The sequence below is a fragment of the Thunnus albacares genome, chromosome 3 (genome assembly GCF_914725855.1).
Source record: "Thunnus albacares chromosome 3, fThuAlb1.1, whole genome shotgun sequence".
Lineage (NCBI taxonomy): Eukaryota > Metazoa > Chordata > Actinopteri > Scombriformes > Scombridae > Thunnus > Thunnus albacares.
Genome location: NC_058108.1, coordinates 7441978 through 7465441, shown reverse-complemented (window position 1 = coordinate 7465441; position 23464 = coordinate 7441978). Strand labels below are relative to the sequence as shown.

Below are 23464 nucleotides of genomic sequence, written 5' to 3'. Positions count from 1 at the left end.
TATTTCTAGAAATATGAACTTTAAAGACTTGACTTCGTTTTTGATGAACATTACAAAATTAACTGTACATTACATACTGTACAATACCTGTATACTCTGCAAATAACTTACACATCATTACAAATCACAGTGTTCACAAAGCTGCATTTATACCGTTAGAGAAATAAACTAATATTTAGGGAGCTCTGGTAAATGTGGCAATAGGCACAGAAAAATTCTCTTCTAGGTGTGTGAACCTTCATTTCCATTAAATTCCTGAATAAAACATATGTAATATTGATCGATATGGGTGGGAAAACATCTGATGTCTCAGCTACAAAAAATGGATTGCTCATATCCTTTTCGCAATGTTCAGTCTTTGATAAATACTTGAACAGTAGTTCAAGGGTACGAGTTTCTGAAAGGCTTAGATAAACATGGTTAGGAAAAGGAGGTACAAATACATGTTGGTAAATAGGTAACAAGTAAAACCGGGTATAAAAGTTAAGGAGGATAAAAAAAACCTTGAGGCTTGTTACAGACTGCGTGGCCTTACCCACATGCCTGAGCTGCATGGATACACACACATAAACACACAAAGTATCCAGTTGAGGCAGCCAGAAAGAACTCACAGTGACATTTCTTGTCTTTCATATTCCCACTTTTTCCTCCAGCGAATCATCTTAGTTTCACAAACTCTCGCTTATTACTGTCTCTGCTTTTCTTCTGAAGCTTCATCTGGCACTTTGTAGAAGCCAGGCCCACAATATCTCAAAGAAAAAACCTGGTGCATGGATCAAATAATGGTAAAAGATAAAATCATAAAAATCAACAAATGGAAGAAATCTTTAACTGACTGAAATAGGAGATGAGAAGGGATATGATGAGAAGGGGGATAGGTAAAGTTTGTATGTGGGTCCATATGCAGTACACATCTGAGAGATTGTGTGTATGTGTATGTGTGAAAAAGGAAGATAGGGATACAGTTAATGTGTAACTGCTTTCATACAAGACTTAACTGATGGATCACTCTACTGTGACCAACTGTGAGAGCCTCGAGAAGCTCAGAGAGTGCAGACAGGCAGCAGCAAGGTTTGGACGTCAGTCAGGTACAATCAATATTTTATAATAACACGACTTTGTATAACATAGAGGATGTTGGTTGTGGTGATGAACCCAACCCCACACTGCAGTTCCTCTTGGAGCTTTTCAGTTTGTTTCAGCTCATTGTTTTTGTTTTCCAGCCACAACTTTACTGTTTTGGTCATTACCACCCCTCTCATAAGCCAATTGGAGGCACAGCAAGCATCTGTTTTCAGCAAAAAAAAAAGCTCTAAAAGCCCTCTGTACACTACCTACTCAACATCAAGCAGCAAGTGAAGTCAGTGACTAGCTGGTGAGGAAAGTAGAGCATTTAGCAGCGAAAGAGACAGATATTTGTCTTAGGAGTTGGTGGAAACCAAACCAGAGCTAAAAGTAGAGTGAATATTGGACTCTTATTTGTCAGGTGGACACAAACACAGCTCCAAATGAATTCTAATGTTGCTCTATACTGTATCTGCTGGATGTGTAAATAGGCAGCTGTATGTTAACAAGTTTGCCATATGAACCTAAAAGGTCAATATAATAATAATAATAATAATTAGAAGAAGAAGAAGAAGAAGAAGAAGAAGAAGAAGAAGAAGAAGAAGAAGAAGAAGAAGAAGAAGAAGAAGAAGAAGAAGAAGAAGAAGAAGAAGAAGAAGAAGAAGAAGAAGAAGAATCAAATACAATAATATCAGCCAATATTGTGTTCACAGCTTGTTTTTGTATCAATTTTGTTGACGAATAATTTTCGTCATAGTTTTTGTCAACAACATTTTTCACTGACGAAAACAAGACGGTAACTAAATAAAAACTAATTTATGATGACAAAATCTATTGACACTTTTGTCAACAAATAAAAATTAGACAAAAATGTTAGGGGGAGATGAGTTGGGACAAGATCAGACATATATGGATAAGTTTCACATTTTCACAAGATCCTTCGTAACGCAGTTAAAAAATATTTCAAGCTAATGTTATTTTATCAGCCACCCCAGCTGGTGTGTTTTCGATAAACTTGCAAGATAATACAAGCTAAAGGAAACCACCGCTGTCCTCTACTGATTAGAGAAGTGACCCAGAGTTGCTAATCTTAGATTGTAAATTGAAAGATTGATTGACACACTAAAGATAATAAGTGCAAAGTTTCACTGTCCTCAAATTGAGACAAATATGTAACAAACAGAAGAATGCACGTCTGAAGAAATGTTTACACTGAGCTTTCAGTACCACATCGACGTGTCAAAAAAACATAATGTTTAACTTCATGTTCATGTTAACTTAATGTTACTGTTACTTAGTGTCAGACATATGACGGGAGAAAGGAGCAGAAATGCAGTATAGAGACAGCTTGGAGCTGTATGTATGCATGTGTATGAGCGAGAGAGGGGAGGGCAGGTTAGGGGATGAGAGAGAGAAAAATCAGAACTTGATTTTTTCCCTCTTATTCAACCTCACAAATACAGAAGACCTCCGATGACAAGGATGGGCCGCTGAGTGCAAATAAAGATGGTGCATCTCAGCAGAGTATTTAAACAGATCTTCTAAGCACAAAAGTGAATCTAAAGAACAACATACCAAGGAGCAGGGCATAGCTAAATGGATTGGGCGCACAGGATTAGTGGTCACAACGACTGGAGATGAGGACTTTGTTCTTATGATTGAAATAGTAGAGTATATCTAATTATTCTGGCAGAGTGGGCCTAATGCTCTTTGATGTTATTTTGTTATAGTCTGAGAGGGTCTTTTGTAAAAAAGCAAGAACATATTCTTGTTTCTTTTATATGAGACTTGGTTTTATTTCTATTTGATTTTAAGATAAAGAAACGTTTCAAACCTTCAAACCTTAATACTGTTATGGAATTTTCTTACTTTAGGGGCTATTGGGTTATACTGGCCTTGAGGTGACAGAGTTAGCAACACTGAGTCTTAAGCTGAAGGAGACACTGTCTCCTCTCCTTGAGACTCAGACCAGCTGTCTGCGATGTTGGGGGAAGTGGAAGCCTTTCTGATAAAGGGTAAATCGGTGTTGCTGTGGTTACTAAGGTTAGAGAAGGTGACTGCCTGATTCCTTAGACACCACAGATGACAGGTGACTGTGTAGATTCAATTGGTATAATTAGACAACAGTGGCTAATCATGACCTGTAGCTTCATGCAGCGTGACTTAATGAGTTTGTGAGCCATTTGTGAATGTACAGAAAATTAATCAGAAATTCCAGAGAAACATTTAAATAATGCATTACACTTCAACTAAACCTGTTAGATTTTACTGTAGATTTAGTCCAATAAAATCTTAAAGAGAACCTATTATGCTCATTTCAGCTCTAAATTTTTATTTTTGGACTCCACTAGAGTAGCTTGGCATGATTCACAGTTCAAAAAACTCCTTATTTCTCTTATACTGGCCCTTTATGCAGCCCCTCAATATACACAGTTTCTCACACTCCGTTTTAGCTCCTGTCTCTTTAAGGCCCCGCTCCCTATGAGCCCACTCTGTTCTGATTGGCCAGCTTTATGTATCAGAGTTGTGTAACTTTACCGTCAATGCAAACCAAACATTTCCTGCTTTACTGCTTCAAACTAAGCGTTAGCGGCGCTAAAAATCGGTTGAAACAACAACATATGGAGCTATTTGTTCAGCGGATCAGGTAGAAATAATGCGTGGAGGAAGAGTACGAGCAGAAACAGCCACAGTGAGATGTTTTATGAAGAGCTGCAGTCAACCAGCACACCTCTAACAGGTAAACTACTTATTTTACTTTGCTGTGCTGTGTAATGTTGTCGTGGCTTGGCGTAACTACTCCCAGAGCAGTCTGAAGCTGCTGCTTTATGCTCACAGGGATTACTGCTACATACGTTTACCTCGTTATTTGACACGTCGGCCACTTTTAACATGAACATCCGACATTGTGACATTATATATATATATGTCTGAAAATAAGGAAGAGCATAATACGTCACCTTTAAGATATTTAGTTAACTAAAACTAAACTAAAAAAATGCAGATGACTAAAGTATGACTAAAACTAGATCAAAATTTGCCCAAAGTAGCCCAAAAAATTTGAAGGTTTTTAAAAAGGCCAAATCCTGTATTTCTCACAGATTTTTGGGACTGGCTATGATAATGTGAGTTTGATTATTTGTGAATTAACAGAGAAATTAATTAAGTCTTTCTTTCAACCCCAATGATGGACAAGCATTTAGCATTTTTTCAGAGACATTTATCCTCCTAGTTTTCCAGATAAAACCAACAGAGAGCCACAGAGCAACTGTTCAAGTTTACACCAAAAGGAAAGCCAAAACTAACTGGCTGTTGATTACCACTGATGTAACAATGTTTCTGTAACACTACGATTATTGATCAAATCAATACAGATGTCCGCTGAGTTTCATTAGCCGCTCAGAGCTCGCTTGTTGGAGTATCCTACCTTTGGCAACCTGGACATCATCCTTTCTGATCTGCCAGTCTACATCCACTCCAACAGCACCCCAGCTGACAAGAGTGAACTCGAGACTCTTATTGGCCACAGCCAGAGGTGGACAGCGCAGCTCCAGTTTGGGAGGAAGTGTCACGGTCACCTCCCCGCGTGCAGAGACCTGAACACATGACACAAATTATTAAAATCGCATCATTACGAGCTACACCTGTTACTTTATTATATTATATAAAAATAAAAAAAGATTCCTCATCTTTTCTCTCTCACCTCCTTGTGTCCAGCCCAGGCCATCAAACTGACCGCATATCGTCCTGGAAGTCCGTATTTGTGAGTTGCTGCAGTGACTGTAGTGTTGACCCGAGATGAAAGGTCACCAAAGTCCCAGGACAGTGTTACTGGAGCGACAGAGGAGGCGGCGGAGAAACCGATACAGTCATGGACACTTTGAAGTGAGAGAGGCTTCAGCGAGACCGAGAAGTCCACCGCAAACACATCATGGGCCAGAGTCCACCCACATTCCTGTGCACAGAGGGAACCATGTGAAGAAAAAGGGGCTTTTTGTGTTAATATGCACAAATATTTAAAAGTAAAAGGAAACTTTTTCACTGTTGATTGTTAAGATGTTTGTGGTTTTTCTATTATTTTTATGGTTTTAAATAAATAAACTGGTTTAATAAATCTTATGAGCAGCTCTGATTTAAAAATAACAAATCTTGATTTTCAATTGTTTTCAATTCTGGCTAACTTCTCTGGAGTTCTTCTGTACAGTAGTCATGCAGGAAACTGAATCTGAGGATGTAGGGAAGTTATTCAAGCCGCAGAGGGAAATTGTTGGTCGGTTTAGAGGAAATCCTGAATGTTGTGTTTACAAAAGGAGAAACAAAGAAAGAGAAGGAAGCTACCAAAGGAGGTCACCTTTAGAGACCGCGCTTTAGGATATAAATGTTTAACTATAGTTTTATGAAGTGGTTATGTGTGTAAATTGACTTCTTGACTATGAAACAAAAATATGCATAAAAAAGCGTCATAACCCAGACTATAATTTGTCACATCTGGTGATATTGTTTTGCAGCAATTATTACCTGGGACCTCTGTGTGCTGCATACCTTCATAACTTGGGGCTTCGTACAAGCAGCAGAACATTGAGATTCGCTGATGAAGTTTGGCTCAGAGTTTGTGCTGCAGAGACACTCGTGCCTCTCTCCCAAGCCCCCATAGCGGTGAGATGCTGCAAAACACACACTGTTACACTGTTCACGTGTGAAGTTGCCCGGCGTGGAGGAAGAGAAGATAACAAGCTCGCTCCGTTCCCCTCCTCCGCTGCTGCTGTCCTCAAGACAAGCTGCATAATTCAGACCTGAAAAAGGGAGATGATATATGGCTCAAGTCAACGTAGTTTAACGATGAAACATATTTTGTCTCATATTTCATTCATAATTTTAACCAGCATCAGACCATCTCACCATGGGATCGGTAAAAAGAGATGAACTGATGAATGGTTTATTCCTCTAATATCTGAATTTGTCACCACAAAGAATATAAAAATACAGTATCATTATTTTTATCCTTTGATCTGTTTTAAACCAAAAAGCAACAATTAAGAAGTTCACTTTTCATGCATTTTCATTGATTTTCTTTTTACTTTCTAGTAGATAAAGCCTGTCTACTGATCATCAAGCATGCATTGCTTGATGACATTCTTTCCTTGAGTTGAGCCTCTTAGGCATCAGATTGCATAATGAAACACAGCTCACACCTTACTGGGACTAAAAACTGCCTGAGAGATTAGAGAGATTAATCTAGATCAAGGAAGGCCATGAAATACTACACATGAATCCATAAAGGCAGGATGGTTCCATTACAAAATAAACAGGGAAAGGAGACTAACAAGATTTTTTTTTTGGCTTTTGTCATTTTTGTGAATTATAAAAGTAACATATGCAAGTGTCTGCATTACTGTGTATTTGTTTTGTACCACAGGTGAGCAGGCTGACGTTGAGCAGGGGTTGGTCGCGGAGCTTAGGTGGGTGTTTACACAGCATGGCGTCCGGCCGTTGAACTTGCACCCCTTTCTCCTGGAGCCAGCTGACCAACCGGAACAGCTTACAGTCGCACTCAAAGGGGTTAAAGCTCAGGTCACTTGAAGAAAGGGAAAGATAGTGGATGTGATGGTACTTGAAATGATGTTTCAACTAGCTACAACAAAGATGGCTGAACATTCAGTGTCTTCTTGTCTCACATTAGCTTAAATGATAATGTCTTTAATTATGTGCTGAAATTATACAAAATAGTATAAGATTTTGTAAATATTACAATATAAAACTTTTAATGTATCAACACTCTACCAAAAAGACCAAAAATTTAGAAAACAAGTTAAACATTTCACCTTTTGCATCAAAATAATACTCAAACATTTTGGACAAAACAGTTTTCCAACTTTTAATGGAGCTAGATGAGAAAAATAACAGTTAGCTAGCAAAATGGCTAGCTCCTGCCAAAAAGTTGATGCTGAATACACCTTCCCACAAAAATAAAACAACCTTTTTAGATGTTGTCTTCTAAGCTAGTGCAGTAGCCATGAATACATTTTGTTTAGAGTTGGAAGAGTACAAAAAGCCTGAAACTTCACTATAAGGAGAAGACCCAGCCATTTTTGGTCAGTAGCGTTACAGCTCCAATGTGTAACATTAAGCTAACTCTTACTTAAACCACAAAGTCAGTGTTACAAGATACAAAGTCCAGTTAAATACTGCATCCTTGGAGAAGTGGAAAGGCCTAACTGGCGAAGTTAGGCAAACTTTTTTCCCCCTGCTTTTTCCATGGCAGACTTGACTTTTCGTGGCGGAAAAGGTGCAGTTGTAATAACGTTAATGATGGCTCTGCTCCATTGAAACTATGGCAGTGAGTCAGAGCCAGACAGCACAATACCACAACTAGAGTACTGGCACAACTAAGTGGAATACAGCCATAATTAACATCATTAGTTACACCTGTGCTTTTGTTGCTATGCCATGTCAAAATGTCAGCCATTGAAAAGGACTGTTTTTTTTTTTTAAATGATGTAGGAAAGAGCCAGGGCAAAGAGGTCAAATGAAGGAAGATAGTGTGAATGGAAATAATGGGAAAGGGAAAAGTGACTGAAAAGACAGAGGAGAAATAAAAGAGGCAAACAGGAGGAGGAAAGGATAGAGTAAGAGCACAATAATATGTGGCATTTCTCTCTCCATCTATTATCAACTAGTCTGTTTAGCTCAATTACAGACAAAAACTTTTCTCATCAAAAGTCCCGGCGAGGAATAATTACTAGTCACTAACTCCCACTCTAGTCTGAAATAGTGCTTCATTCATGTTGTGTGTAGGCGAGGTAACTGGAAACGTGCAGCTTATTTAAGCATGTGTGAACAGATGGATGTGTTTCTTTGTGCATATGCCTCTTTATGTGTGTGTGTATATACTGTATACTGTATAAATAGGGTCTAATTATGTTTGATTTATCATTCCATATTTGTTTAAGAGACAACTGACAAAGAGATACAGAAATACACAGAGAATAACAATGAATTGTGATGACTTACATTTGAGTTAAATTGCATAGGTTGTCACATATTCTTTCTTCTATGGTGGTGATTTCGTTGTGGCTCAAATTGCTGATGGAAACAAAAGAGACAAATCATTGTTGGCATTAAAACAGGAGCAAGTCTTTTTTTTAACCTTGCGATGCAACTGGATTCGAGATCACGTGAGAATCTGTCTGCGTTGCGGACCAATCGGCATCTTATGAGGATTCTCGTGTGATCTCACGATCTCTGCCTCACGAGGTAAGATGGTGATAGACAGTGACAGACAGACGGTTCATCCAATCAACTACCAAGTATTTTTTTTTGAAAGTGCCTGCCCTTTTCCAAACAGGTTCCAAGACTTCTCAGAGACTTCTCATCTGACTTCTCATCTGGCGTCTGGGGTGTCAGGTTAAGCCTTTTTCCTTCCGTTTTCTGACTTCACTAATTTGTGGCAATTACTATCATAATTTAAGCAACATTTATGAGGTGTGGGTTTGTTCTCATGTCCTTGTTAACAAACATTAACCATAACACAATAGCTAACTGAATGATAAATCCCAAATGACTGAAATGCTGAGTAACAGAAAACACTTAAAACTTTTGTTTCTAGCTTTTTTCCCCCCTCTTCCCACTCATACGCTTTGTTTCCATGCTTCTCTCTCTCTCTTTCTCCTTCACTCCTCGTCTCCCTTCTCCTTCTCCACTCACAATCATCTCCTTCTCCCTCCCTCCTCTATCCAGTAGGCTACATAATGGGGCCGTTGTGTGGTGGTTTTGGAAGGAGCTGATGGAAACCACCAGTCTTCTCTCATCATACATAGACGCACGCACACATGCACGCATGCACACACACACACACACACACACACACACACATGCTTAAACGCCCATTCAATGGGTGGAAGAAATAAGGTAATGGATGGAGGAAGGGAGAGATGGACAGATGGAGAGAGGGAGGTGGTGGGAGCCTGGAGCAGTAAGCTGTAATTGAACTTAATCGTGCTGTGATTGGTGTGTGTGTATGTGTGTGGGTATATGTGTACTTTTTTTCCTGAATGCTCTCTGGTCCAGCTAGCCCACTCCTGGGATTTCTGCCTACTTAAATCCAGACTAAACCAAGTCTTTCTCTCTCCTGCTTTCTTTTTCATCTCCCTCGCTCTCCCTCTTCATCTCTTCTCCTCTCCACCTTGGATTTGTCAGGTCTGTGTCTTCTCTTGACTTTTGTACTCACACGATTGACAGTGGACCACAGCAGAAAACTCCTCTTGGGAGAACAGTGATCCTGTTCTCTTGAAGATACCTGGAAGATAGATCGGTACATAATTAAATAGATAAATGTATACTGTAGATTGACTGTAGATAGATAGACAGATAGACAGACAGACACAAAACAAATGGATGTGTGTACTACTCACAGCTCTTGGAGGCCAGTGAGACGATCTAGCAGGCTCGTATCGAGGGAGGAGATGCGGTTCTTGGACAGATCTCTGTGGGACAAACCAACATATCCACATTAAAAACGCATGTGAGGACAAGATGATTGCACACACACACTGACACACACCCATGCGCGGTATCATCAGAAGTTGAAAAGTAATTCACCATATAATGTGATCACGTTAGTGCTGGGAAATGAAATGTAATAATAGCAAAGGAGAAGAGAGACAGGGAAACATTTAGCTCATATAAACAGGGGCGATGGCATAAATCCAAGCATACACACAGACACAGAGGCAATTCAAAGTGTGTCACATAAGGCAAAGAAATGCATTAGAGCAACATTTCTAAACGATAAAAAGAAAAAAATAGAAATAGAATACAATGTAGATGTGCCAAAGAACCATAAAAACACACAACAATGCAGGACTTTCTGGTTACAGCAGTCTGGATTGTATTTTCTTTGCTATGACACATCACAAGGCAGCTGTTTTAGGGTCAAAACTTCACATCTTAAATCTTCATGAAGAAAAATGCTTCTGTTTAAACGTGGTGATTTTTTTCCATTTATTCAGTCAGTGTTGAAAGATTTTCACCAGTCCAAGGGTTTTTGAACATGCTCCGACCAAACTGCTTTTCGGATGGCTGAACAGCGTCTGAAATCCTCCCGGTCAGTAACTTTCTGAAACCAACAATCTGACATTCATGCCCACTAAGCTGGATTTGAACTTCTCTCGCCATTCTTTACACGACTATTTCGGCCGCCTTTCGCATGTAAAATCAAGTGCAACGCTGTAAGAACATTTGTCCAAAAGTAGGTGCTGTTATTCCTATTTTTAGGATTCACTGCATCTCACCTCTCTTTGTTCGAAAGTGTACTGATGCTTTGAGGGTCTTCACCAAAAAAGTTAAGTTATTTTCAAATTACACTTGTTAAGTCAAGTTTATTTATTCAGGCAAGAAAAGGATTTACATTGTAAAACCATAAATGGTACCTTCCAACTTTAGACCTTCAATGCATGTGAGAAAAAAACAAGAGTTGCCTAACAATGTGATTAGTGGTTTAATTTGGCAATGAGTTACTGGGATTAATTTTCCACTAGGAAATTGAAATAAACCCCTGTGAGTCAGGCTGTGAATAAAAGGTGGAAAAAGAGAGTTGGAGTTGGTGAGAAAACTAAACAGTGGATAAATAACTAAAGAAGTGAGAAAAACTGAATTGGTTGAACAGTTGAGGTCATTGCCAAGACAAACCAGGAGAGCAAATGAAGAAGCAGGACAGAGCGGAGTTAAGTGACTTCAGTCTCCTCTCTGTGTCTTGACAGCAAAGCCTCAGCTGCACGTGAGAAAGAGGAAACAAAAGGGAGAAAAAAAACGAAAAAAAAAAAAAAACAAGGAGCCAGGAGACAAGGAGCCAGAGGTTGTGAGAGGACAAAATGCACTGTGTGTATGTAAGACTACAAGATACTGCTGGTCTAGACAAAAGCAATAAACTAACTAACTAAAAAAAAATGTACTGGGCTGCCATATTTTCTACTGTCAGTATGTGTTCAGTAGACACTAATTTCACAGCTGAAATTAAAAATGGAAATGTGTATATGAGCTTGAGTGTGTGGGAATGCACTACCCTCTCTCTCTCTTTCTAGTGTGTGTGTGTGTGTGTGTGGTCCAGGTATTCCTCGTGTTGCAGGGACGCAAATCTGTTTACACAGTCATGTTGTGGGGACTCGCCTCCCTTATGGGGACAAAAAGCAAGTCCCTTTAAAGCAAAAAGGGAAGACTTGGTTCAAAGTTAAGGTTAGTTTAGGGTTATGTTAAGGTTAAGGGAGGGTTTAAGGTTAAGCAAGTAGTGGTTATGGTTAGGATAAGTCTCCAGGAATGAATGTAAGTCAATGTAATGTCCTCTGAAGTGATGGAAACACAACTGTGTGTGTGTGTGTGTGTGTGAGAACAGAGCAGGACGCCCATTCCCAAAAGGAAACATCTGTACATTCCAGACAAGCTGTGTAAGAAAGATGGAGACCAAGAGAGAAAGCGAGAGAGAGAGAGAGAGAGAAAGAGAGAGAGAGAGTTCTCCTCTGCTAAACCCATCAGAAGATAAAACGGGACAGCAGAAAGACACTCCACCCACGAGCTGATCATTCACACATTAGGCTGACACCTCGACTTATGTAATGCTGTCAAACATCAGTGCCAGTCGTGTGTGTGTATGCGTGTGTGTATACTACTTGACTTTACATGAAAACTGTCTTTCTGACCTTAAGGGAAACACTGCCGAGACAAGAGGAGATTAAGAGAGAGAGTGTGTGTGTGTGTGTGTGTTTAACATGACCATATAATGTGACCTTCACCATGTCTATTAGCAACAGGCTCCTGTTCTCTCAGCTACCTTTGGACACACATGGTTTTACTTACACACACGCACACACACACATGCACACACACACACACACACACACACACACACACACACACAGACACACACTGCAGAACACACGAGCTATAGCCCTGTGCACGCGTACACACAGCACACACACACACATACACACACACAGAGCACACATATGGTTCTGTTTTACTAACGGTGTGGCCAATGATCTAACCACTCCTTATAAGGCCTGTCTGGTGCCACTTATTCTGAGCTGGAGGATGAGAAAACACACACACACACACACACACACACACACACACAGTCCTCACTGACTACTCTGTGCTCGGGCAGTGGGAATGACAGAGGAGGAGTGGGCACGGGCTCTGGAGAGAATTGGAACAAAGGAAAAGATAAATCTGAAGAGACAGAGAAGTGCTGGGAAATGAAAAAAGACAAAAAATAAAACCACCACTAAAGAAGATTAATATTGGTTTTATTTCCCTCTGCACAAAAACAAGCACAAAAAAGTCCTTAGTCTGATGATGAAATCTGTGATGTAGGTCTGATCGTGGACAGACTGGTATCTGCTGCATCGTGGTGGCGAAGGCCAGCGCTCCACTAACCCACTAAACACAGACTGCTCTGTGGTCGCTTTCATCCCCCTCAGCCTCCCTGCCTGAATCCTCCGCTGCTCCCTCCCCCACTCACTACTTCTCCCACTTTCTTTCCTTCTTCCAGTCCTCTTTTTCCTTCTGTCGCTCCGCTGCTTTGTTTATATTCGGAGGCTGGGCAGACCCATACGAGTCTGACAGGAAGGGGAGCGGGAGCTGCACAGACAAAATCGAGGAGGAGGAGGAGGAGGAGGAGTTAAGGATGATGGAGTTGGAGGTGGAGAAGCTAGGTGTGAAAGGGAAGGAGAGGAGAAACTGGGGGAACGAGCAGTGAGGTCTGGTGAACAATGGCCCCACTGTGGGCTGCCTGTCCCATGGGCTCCTGTCCTACCTGTGCCCTGTCTCCTCTACACTGACACAGCTTCATGTGAGAGAGCTGCCAGCTGGCCATCTCATGCCCGAGACACGGGTGGAGGGGGTGGAAGTAGTAGTTGGGTACTTTCCCTGCTGCAGGAAGAGCAGTGGGAGCATGAAATCAGGGGAATGGGGCTAGGAGCTGGGGAGAAGGGGGTGTTGATTGAAGAGGTTTTGGTCTAAACCATCTAACATTTTGCTTCACAGTCTGCTTGGCTGGGTCACAAACACTCACAAACCTCTCCTCTCCTCCCCTCTATTCTCCTCTCGTCTCCTCTCCTCTTTAGGACATTCTGTCCATTTTTCCAGCTGCTGCTGCCTGGGTTGTCTGGTGTCCAGCTGGCAAGTGAAGGGCAGCTGTGTGCAGCGGTTTAACACACTCACTCAAAGAAAGACACACACACACACACACAGACATACAAACACACAGACACACACTCTCACATGCTGTCAGTGCATGCAGGAAAAACAAAAAATCCTGTAACGATGTCGAAGCGCTCATTGCTCACTCTTTTTCTGGTAAACGAAACAGTAACAATCCCACAGTCGTAAACTGTGGGCGAAGATCAGAAATCAGTTGCAGGCCTACATTGCTTCTGGTGTGAGACTATATGAAGGAAAAAAAACAACTTCTGATTACTTTCAATGAGAGGTTGAACTTGAATGAAAATGGAAAATAATAATTGACATTAACTCAAAATCAAAAAGGCAAAAGTCAAATTCTTATTTTCTTTCCCACCTGTTTCTATGAATTTACACACAAACACACATACAAAAACTGAATGACAATGCCAGGAATGAGAAAAACCTGGTAAAGATCCCTAAAAAACTTGGGAGCAAATGGAAACAAATGTTTTGAATAAACAACAGCGTTCTGGGACCTGCTTCTACTTCTTCACTGTCTTGTTTGATTTCCGACAGTGTAGACATATCATCCGCACATTGCTGAAATCTACGATTAAGTCACTTTGAACAAAAAGCGTCTGCCAAATGCCAAGTGATTTCTCAACTGTCACTTTAGACAAATAATGATTTTCTGTGATTTAGGTTACAGGACTAAAACAGTATTAATTCAAAATAAAGGATAAAATGAAGAAAATATTAACACAACAAAATAAAATTATGTCAAACGCAAAACACCAAAAGTTGACTAAAATATGTTTATAGATGTGCCTTTGATTAGAATTTTATAAACAATTGTGTAAACAAAAAAAAAATTATACTCATTTAAATCTGCAAAAAGATGATGATGGATATTAGTATTAGTTACGTTACTATATCTCACTGGGCTCAATCATATGTGCACCTGGTTTTTTTTACAAATACCAGTTTTGTGCATGAAATAGCGTATGCATGGTTTTTATGTGTATGCATTGTTTATACACCTGTCCCCTGATCTTCTCAATCTAAAAAAAATGAAAATGTAAAGGATGAACACAATTTGCATTTGAACTTTGGCAGGATAGATGTGTGACCTTCTGGAAATGATAATGTAAAACGCTGCCAACCCCACTGAATTTAATTAATGTCACTCCTGCATCACACAAACATGCTAATTAAATGTTAAATGTCGAATGCAATTACAATTTCTTTTATGCCACATATCATGCAATTACAATGACAAACTGCTGTGTTGAACTAGGTTTTCTATGTCCTTAAGCAGACTTTGCGTTTTCTTTGTAGTATTGCTGGACAATAGTTATGTTTGCACCCAAATGTTGCACAATTCATGAGCAGATTTCCTTGAAGGAAGCAAATTAAAACATGTAAATGTATGTCTAAGTGTTTCCACTACCTAGTGCTTTAATATCCTCAAGAGGTAGCAACAAGATTACATGATTAAAAGAGAGCCAGTGTTTTCTGTACATCGGGTACAAGTTGGTATTGAATTGCTGCCGCCACTATAAGATAGCTTTTATGTTACTTCAATTAATGCATTTGTCTCCTCTGTCCACACGCTGTACGGTGCAAACCTTTTCATCTTTTGTCTTTTCTGGTGGAGGCGAACAATAACTGCATTCAGATTTGATAGGAGCTAAAAACTGGAAATATACATTATTCCTCTAAAACAAACATCTAAACACTTGTTCAGTATGTTTATATGAACGGCTGCTCTGGTATTGTCGGATGACCTTGCCAATGCAACGAGGACATGGTGATAAAGACACATCTCGTTTGCGAACACCTCCGCACTTGATGGACTGAAAGAAAAACATCTGCTTCTATGCAATCTATGAAGTACTATACATTACCTCTGTGCACTGCATGTTGGCACAAACCTCCTATCTGATTCAAACTTAGCTTTATGGCACTAACTCGTGTTGTTCTCTCCTGACTAGATCCTTGCTCGTGTTGTATCAACTCTCAGATGCTTTGGATAAAAGTGCTAAATGAAAGTGTAAATTGTAAATTGACAACACTGCACTTCTTCTTCGCTGTTCTTTTCATTGACCCATTTAAAGATTGTTGGAGCAACGGTGTTGACATGCAAACGTCAGATTAAGGACAAATCTACATCCTGTGTGCATAGTTTAACAAAGTCTGAGAATCAAAAAACATAAACACATGTGAGCACTGCTGTGTAAATCTGACACGAAGAGCGCATATGCAGATTTCTGGTCTTGAACCTACAGAGTGTTTTTTTTTATGCATCTGGCCCCAGGCAATGGAGCTGTGTATGTTGGGATTTGAAGCTCCAAATAAACTGACGCAACAAGTGAAACAGAAAGAGCTGAGAAAGCAGAGAGCAATGCGACGATACAAGCAAACAGCAGAGAGAGCAGAAAGCGCAATAATGAAGTCTGTCACAGCACTTAAATAAGCCTCCGACACCATCGAGACGAGCAGGGTTTCAGCCGATCTGGCAGCAAAAGGGGGCCGACTGCCGAAAACGACTTCTTTGGCCGAGTCCTCTATATCCTGAGCTGGGTGACAGACAGCAACACTTCATCCTTTTCCTACTAGATTCATTTTTGTTCATTGTGCTCCTGCTCTCTCAGCTCTTTCTCCTTGTGTTTCTTGTTGCCTCAATTTCACGTTCACCGGCATAATGTAAACATGAATCAAATGTTCTTATACAGCCCCTACAGATTCACAGGCACGAATCCTCTGTGGATTTAAAAATAAGAGATTATGTTTGCATTGTGTTTTCTTTTCTTTTAATTGTGACAAGGTCACATCAGAAAATGACACAGGACATGGACTGCATGGCCATAACTTACAAATGCAAAAGAGGCTTTTTGTTATGAATTTGAATCATGTCATGACACTGAATACAGACGAATCACACTGCTGATTTGCATTTCATTATAATTTCGGCGGGGTTGTAATTCCACAATTTAGAGGCTAACAACTGAATTTTACATGTCCAGCGTCAGAGCCCCTTGTTAGCATTTAGCCCATGCAGGACAGAGTGCAGTCCTGGGATATCTTTGTGTCTGTGCCTCTCTGCACACAGGTTGAACAGACTATACAAACAGGTTGTGCTTCTGCAACTGCATTATGAACTCTCACACACACACACACACACACACACACACACACACACACACACACACACACACACACACACACACACACACACACACTGCAGTCTATAGTCCTGTTTTTTTATATCTAAATGCAGGGAACAAAATCCAATTATCACTGTCTCCAGTAATTTCTGTTGTAAAAATAACAACAGGAGGACAACAGGTTAAGTTGTTTTGCTGAGCTGGAGCTTAAGTCAAATGTGAACACACTGCCATAGTTTGTTTGCAACCCCCCATCTCCCACCCCCCCCCATACACACTTCTCTCTCTCTCTTTCTCTGTCTCTCAACCCACCCCAAGGGGGAAAAATTTTAAATTGACAACATCCAAAACAATGACATGTATCAGGTAAAAAAATGGATTGAGTTAATATAATCAAGATCAGCTCTATATAGGTTTCTCATCTTGATCAAGCTTTCATATTCACTTCTCTTCACATCATAAGACAACACATAGATTAGACTTTTCACCAGGGAATAAGTCTCTGCAACTGCAAGCGTACACATTGTTGTGTTTTTCCTCAGCGGTACCCACCAGTCGGCTATGCTTGTCAGCATGCTAAACCAATCTCTGATGCAGATCTAATGTAGGAAACCCTGGATGACTTCATTACAATGTAGCCCTGAGCTAAAAAGCCATGCATTAGCTGTACATGTGTCATTTCAAGCTGCCATGATAAATTACTTTATGTTTAGGATTTTGAGGGTATTTCAGAACATTTGCGGAGCCAGTGTCAGTTTCTCTTTCATCATATAAACTATGATATTGCAGCTATTTTTCATATATTTCCACTTTTCAAAAGAGGGTGAAATTGTTTTTAGCTAAACAGCGTCTAAGCTTCAGATGTCTGGGTGATTGGTTCCCATGGCAGCAGCTGACTGACACCCTGGGGCTGCGTTGCTAGGAGACACACTGTCAACTTTCATGGTGTGCTACTGAATGGAGCACGTCGAAGCTCTGTATCGCCTCTGAAAGTTAATACAAGACATGTTTTTCCTTTTTTTTCAACAAACCCACATACTACCATTAGTGATTTAAAACGTCTATTATTTTCAAACATTAAACATCGTGCAGTTAAGTTTTTCTTCTACTTGGAAAATGTAAGCTAACTCACTAGGCAACATTAGCATTGTTTCCCACTAGATGTTACTTGTCAGGTCATGTTTTATCAACACCTGCTGAGTCATGGCAGGAAAAAAAAGTATCAAAATGCCCATAAAAATGTGTCTGATCACATTAAATCCACTTCTCTACCATCCAGCTTCCCCAAAATACTGTTAAATCCTCAACGCTGCAGTGTATTTAGCCGTATTTTGGTAAAGGTATGACTGCCTGGAGGATACTGAGAATTCAGATAGACTGCAGAGAAGTGGATTACGCTGCAGGAGGAATATGAGAAGACACTATGGATCTGCTACAAAAACTTGCCAAGATTTGAATCTATTGAAAGTGACTGACTGAATTCAAAACTGACCACAGCCGCTGCTCTCTGTCACGAACAATCTACTGACTTTTTACATCCACCTTGTAAAAGTACAGCGTGCGAGTGTTCGGTACTCAAAGTATAAATTTTGAGTGATCTCTTTAAAAAACATCAGTGTCATTTTTGATTTTTTAGCTCAGTTACTTCTGTCAAACCTACTCTACATTTTGCACCACATGCATAATATGATTAATGTGACTGCACATGCACAGCTGCGCATGTTAATACCGTCAATTTGTCACTGTCAAACCTGCTTAGAATGTTTGCCATACATGTGGCGATTGATGGTAAGCAGGGTGTAAAATAGACAAATTAGATGACTGGCATAAAAAGGCTCTGAGTGTTAAAGAGGAGTGTACTTTGTGTCAGCTGCCAGTTGTGCTGGCAGGTGTGAGCGAGAAAAAAGTTAAAGTTAAAGAGTTTAAAAAACCCTCAAAGACAAAGGATAACTTCAGACCAGAGCTGCAATGATTATCTCATTAATTGATCCACTCTTATCAACTAATCAAATAATCATTTTAGTAATTTTTCAAGCAAAAAATGTCAAACATCTGATGGTTTCAACTTCTTGAATGTGATGATTAGCTGACTTTCCAGTTATCCATGTCATACAGTATATAACCTCGTAGTCAGACAAAACAAGCAAATTGGAGACATCACCGTGGCGTCTGAGAGATTAACGATGCAATTTTTTTCTCTCTTTTTTTAACATTTAATTGGCTAAACGAATAATCAATTAATAGAGAAAACAATCAGCAGGTTAATTGATCGATCAATAATGAAAAAAATCCTTAGCTGCAGCCCTACTTCAGGCTACATCTCAAACACACACACACACACATACAAAGGCCTTCTTGCAAAAATAAGTTCCTTCTTCAGTCTGCCATGTAATCACCACCACCACTTGAGTGAGTTAATCATGAACCAAGACATTTCTGTTACCAGCAGTTAAAAATGACTAAGTGCATGGTCACACACACACACACACACACACACACACACACACACACAGGAGGAGAGGATGGGAGCTATCTCTTCTCTCTCTGTTTCTTCCCCTCGTTCTCTTATTTATGACCTGGAATGTCTGTTCTTCTGTGAGTGATGTCATTAGTTACTATTGCCATGGTAACACAACAAATTCTCCCTCGCATATGGTCGGTACATTCAGTCCCACTTTCCTTCCCCACTTCATTAAAGTCAGTGTGTGTGTATAGGTGGTTGTATGGATGATAACCGGCTCTGGAGGAGGAAAGATAGAGAACAGAACAAGAAATAGAGAGAGAGTCTTGTCTGTATGACAGCTGTGAAGCCTCATGACCCGGTGCGAAGCTAAAACTGCTCCCTGTAAACAGACTTGTTTCAAAAGCTCATTGCCACGCCTCGACTGTGTGTGTGTATATATGCATCTCGTTGCCATGGTGACAACACAAAATTCTCCTGTGCGGGGCAGATAGGACCATGGTGAAGGAGAGCACGAGTGTGTTTACAGTTCAGGTAAACGGTTCACTGCCCAAGAAAGCCAATGATGTTGAGGAAAGTTAACTTTGAAACTAAATTGTTACTTCATTTTATCGCACGGTTTAAATAATCGCTATTTTTTTTACTACGTTAATTTGTGTACAATGCAACTTTTGATGTTATTTTCCCATTTTCCACCAGTCAATTTGAAAAAAATGTTCATGTAGAAACAGAATTATGGACATATTTATATAACTGTGTATACATACATTTATAATAATTTGTCGGGTTATGCTGAATTCAGATGTTCAGTTTTCTTTAAAGCCACACAAGCAACATGGTTAAAGTATCTCTAAAACTAAACACGATCAAATTCCCAACTAAAGTGATACTTTTGGATTCAAACTTGGCTCTTGTACTGCAGTGGTTCCAAAACTTTTTCTGTCAAGCTCCCTCCTTTGAAAGACGAAAATATTTCACAGATTTTGACCCGGCACAGGTGGAGCTGGCAACGTTAATGATAAAAATGCAATATAGCAATTAGTGAAGGTGTTAGTTACACCTGTGTTTGATGAGTCAAAATATCTTCTAAGCAAAAGGTCATTTCAATTTTAGTGTCATTTTTAGGGCTGCAACTGATGATTATTTTCTTAATTAACTGTCCAATTGATTAGCTTATAAAATGTCAGAAAAGTGTTAAAAATGTCAATCACTGTTTCCCAAAGCCCAAGACGACATCCTCAAATGCTTCGCTATTTCCCATCAACAGTCCACAACCCAAAGATATTCTGTTTAATATCATAAAAGACTAAAAGAAACCAGAAAATATTCACATTTAAGACGCTGCAGTAAAGAATTTTGGCTTTTTTTTCCTTAAAAAATGACAATGATGATGAATTTTCTGTTGATCATTGCAGCTCTAATCATTTTATTATCAACTGTGCAGTGAGCTCCGTGTTGGTCATCTGAGTTCCTCAGCAGCTCTCTACTTTAATTCATACGAGTCTCTACTCTCTCCCCCTGTCGTCTGTCCTCTGACTGGCTCACATTAGGTAAGACCCGCCCTCTTGAAGTTTGGCAACCAATCAAAATGACAAATAACAGTAATGTATATATGACAGGTCAAATAATGTCTGATTCAATATGTATGTTCATATCATTCAGTCTATTAAACATTTAACCTTTTTTAAAAGAAAAACAGAAATTTGAAACACTAATTAATCACATTGAAGGAGAACATGAAATAACCAAATAATTGATCTGAGTAACTACACCAACCCCTCCTCTTCCACTGTAGCTGTAGTTCTGTTTAGTATACTTTTGGACAGATGCTGAACTAATTTCTCATTCGCTTTCTCATTTGCTTTCTGTTTACTGTCCCAGGACACACAACGCATCGTGATGATTTATGGCTCCAAAATCTGCACACAAAACAAAAGCTATAATAACCTTAAAAAAAAGAAAAAACCTGAGACCGTTCCACAAGCATTTCCCAGAAGTGACTTCAGAGTTGCATAAACTCTGTATGAAGAGTGAGGAGATTTTTATTATGTGTGTGGGTTGGAGCAGATGGGCTGGTGTGTAAGGGGAATACAAAAATAAATAAATAAGTAAATACTCAACTAACCCTGGATGATTTCCTACCTGGGATGTGTCTTTGATATGGGGGCACAGTGGGAAAGCAGCCGGGGGGAACAGCAGAAGATGTAACTTAATTTTAGGCAATCAGGGAAAAGTCGAAGCAGTTTCCATTACCGTCTGACGTTTCAATTCATCACATGAAAATCTGCTGCCTTTCACAGAAAGAGAAGCTGTATGACTGTAAGGTTTTTGGCTGCCAATGGATTTGCGACTAACAGAAAACACACACAAATCCCGTCCAGGCCTGCAGCGCATGTGTGCATATTTAAGACCAAACTCAATACAGGAATATTTATAGTAGTATCTCATTATCTTTAAGCCTTGATAAAATAGCCTTTTTTCTATCAGAATAACAATTTATATTCTAATTTACCCTCTAATAAATGCAATAACCAGTGAGAACATTCTGTCACCAAATATTGTTAACACAATATAGTATTAAAGCACAAATTCAAGTCAACATAATTACATTCTGGCTAAATAGCTAACACTGCGTTGGTCTAAATGTCCTTATAAAACAATAAAGTATAATGTCAATAAAACTTTTAAATCTTTCCTTCTCCTCTCGCTCTCTCTCTCTCTCTCACACAAACACACACACACACACAACGAGCAGAGACTCACAGCAACAGATGAAGGTCACATCAAATTCCTTATTGTGTTGGAAAAAGTGAACATCAAGTTATTTGTCACCGTTTTAACACAGCAAATGTGCCTGAAATTTCATCTGATGAAATAAACCTCTGTCACAGCGTGAGATGATGAGCTCTCTCTCTCTCTCTCTCTCTCTCTTTCCAGTTTATTGTGATAACAGTCATACTCACACTGGATGTCCTGCAGTACTGGATCATACCAGCTTCCTTTCATTTGTTTACTGCAGAAGTAAACAAATGACTGAATAAATGTACTTAAAAAGTATTCACATTGTGATAACGTGGCGCCCTGCCTTACTTGAAATAAGGAGCACTTTACTCTCTGTGAAGAAATGATTATATTTTGCAGCCATGCTACCAGTGTGGCTCTACAGATCTACTGGATGGATTAACACAAAAGTTGGTAAATGACTTTTATGCATTCATGACTTTTATGCCCCCCTGACTTTTCTTCTAGTGCCGCCATGAGTGGTTTGTTGTTTTAAGTGAAATACCTCACCAACTTCAGGATGTACTGACATGACATTTGGTGCAGACATTCACGTCTCCCTCAGGATTGTATTCACTTTACTTTTCATCTAACACCATCATCCAGTCAAAATTATAATTTGTCCAAAACTTTGCTTTACACATAAGTCTTTTTTTTTTTCCCAAGATTGCTGTTTTGGCATTTTTGTCTTTGTTGTACAGTTGACAGTGAAGTGGCAGACAGAAAACAAGGAAAGAGAGATCAGTATAACATGCAAAAGAGGGAGAACGAGCAGGGATGCTACATCACACAGCAAATACCGCGAAATTAACAAGTTTAACGAGGCAATTGTTTAAGCCGTCATCTTGTAGCTACATTTATAGCATGATGTCAGGATGTGAATGCCTCTGTTTAATTTCGCAGCTCAGTCTGTGTGTAGCAAAAGAGTCGCAGCGGCACGCAGTGAAAACTTCAAGCTGACGCAGCATTCAATCCACCTGACTGAGTGGCATGCACACTCATATGGTGACATACACACTTGTGCACAGTCACACACACACTCACTCATTACCACAACCATTAACAGTATCGACCTGTTATTCATTTACAGCTTCCCTGCTGGTAGATGTATAAAGGACAGTCATGTTCAGTGAGCAATTGACAACTAATCGAGTTCAGATCAATGGTTCGCTTACACTTCCAAGTTCTCAAACCCACACACAGCAATGCTAATAACAAACTGGACTGCAGAGAGAGGAAAAAGTCTAATCTGTCATCATGTTTTTAAAGATGAGGCTTAAAGGATATGGACTGAAGCGACCTTTCCTTTTAAGTCCGTGCGCCTCGTAAAGTTTCATGGTAATCATCATGAACAGGCCAACTCCCTCTGAATAAAACGGAGAGAAAGATGATTTTGGGAGAGCTAACTACCCGATACATTTTTCAGTCCTGCGCTCTCATCTCCCCACCTCAGACAGTCTGAAGGCCATTACCCAGACAAGTCACTGCGAGTAAATGACCTTCTTTTATTCTTTAAATAATGAGCAGATAGGTAACACAGGCCGAGCGCTGCCGGCAGCATTACAAAATGAATATTGTTAAGTTCTCCACTGGATCTTGGCTGTATGTCTCCACCTGCCTTGGTCGACCATGAAAATCAGAATTAATTAAAAGCAAAATCTCTGATTTTATCTCCATGCTTCTGGCTGTAAGGTGCAAGCGGGAAGCAAGAGGCCAAATTAGTGAGGACAGTAATGTTCACAGTCAGTCACCCCCACATATGGCTGCCGCTGGTCCAGTAGTACCGAGGAGGTTTATCCAGACTGATGCAATTAAC

General features: G+C 39.8%; 1 protein-coding gene and 1 long non-coding RNA gene across 3 annotated transcripts in view; one reads left to right on the top strand and one right to left on the bottom strand.

The window, feature by feature from the left end:
• pkd1a (polycystic kidney disease 1a) overlaps nt 1-23464 on the bottom strand; it is a 68426-nt gene that overhangs the window by 42155 nt on the left and 2807 nt on the right. For both annotated transcript variants that reach the window (XM_044346065.1, XM_044346067.1), the window contains exons 2-8: nt 9477-9548; nt 9293-9361; nt 8077-8148; nt 6477-6640; nt 5608-5858; nt 4769-5020; nt 4493-4661 (exon numbers count right to left, since the gene is read on the bottom strand). In XM_044346065.1, coding sequence (XP_044202000.1) covers nt 4493-4661; nt 4769-5020; nt 5608-5858; nt 6477-6640; nt 8077-8148; nt 9293-9361; nt 9477-9548 — 1049 coding nt within the window. The remainder of the gene's footprint in view (nt 1-4492; nt 4662-4768; nt 5021-5607; nt 5859-6476; nt 6641-8076; nt 8149-9292; nt 9362-9476; nt 9549-23464) is intronic.
• Nucleotides 19120-21560, top strand: LOC122978963. The gene is made up of 3 exons (XR_006402779.1): nt 19120-19401; nt 20312-20417; nt 20749-21560. It is a non-coding gene; the product is annotated as an uncharacterized LOC122978963 (long non-coding RNA).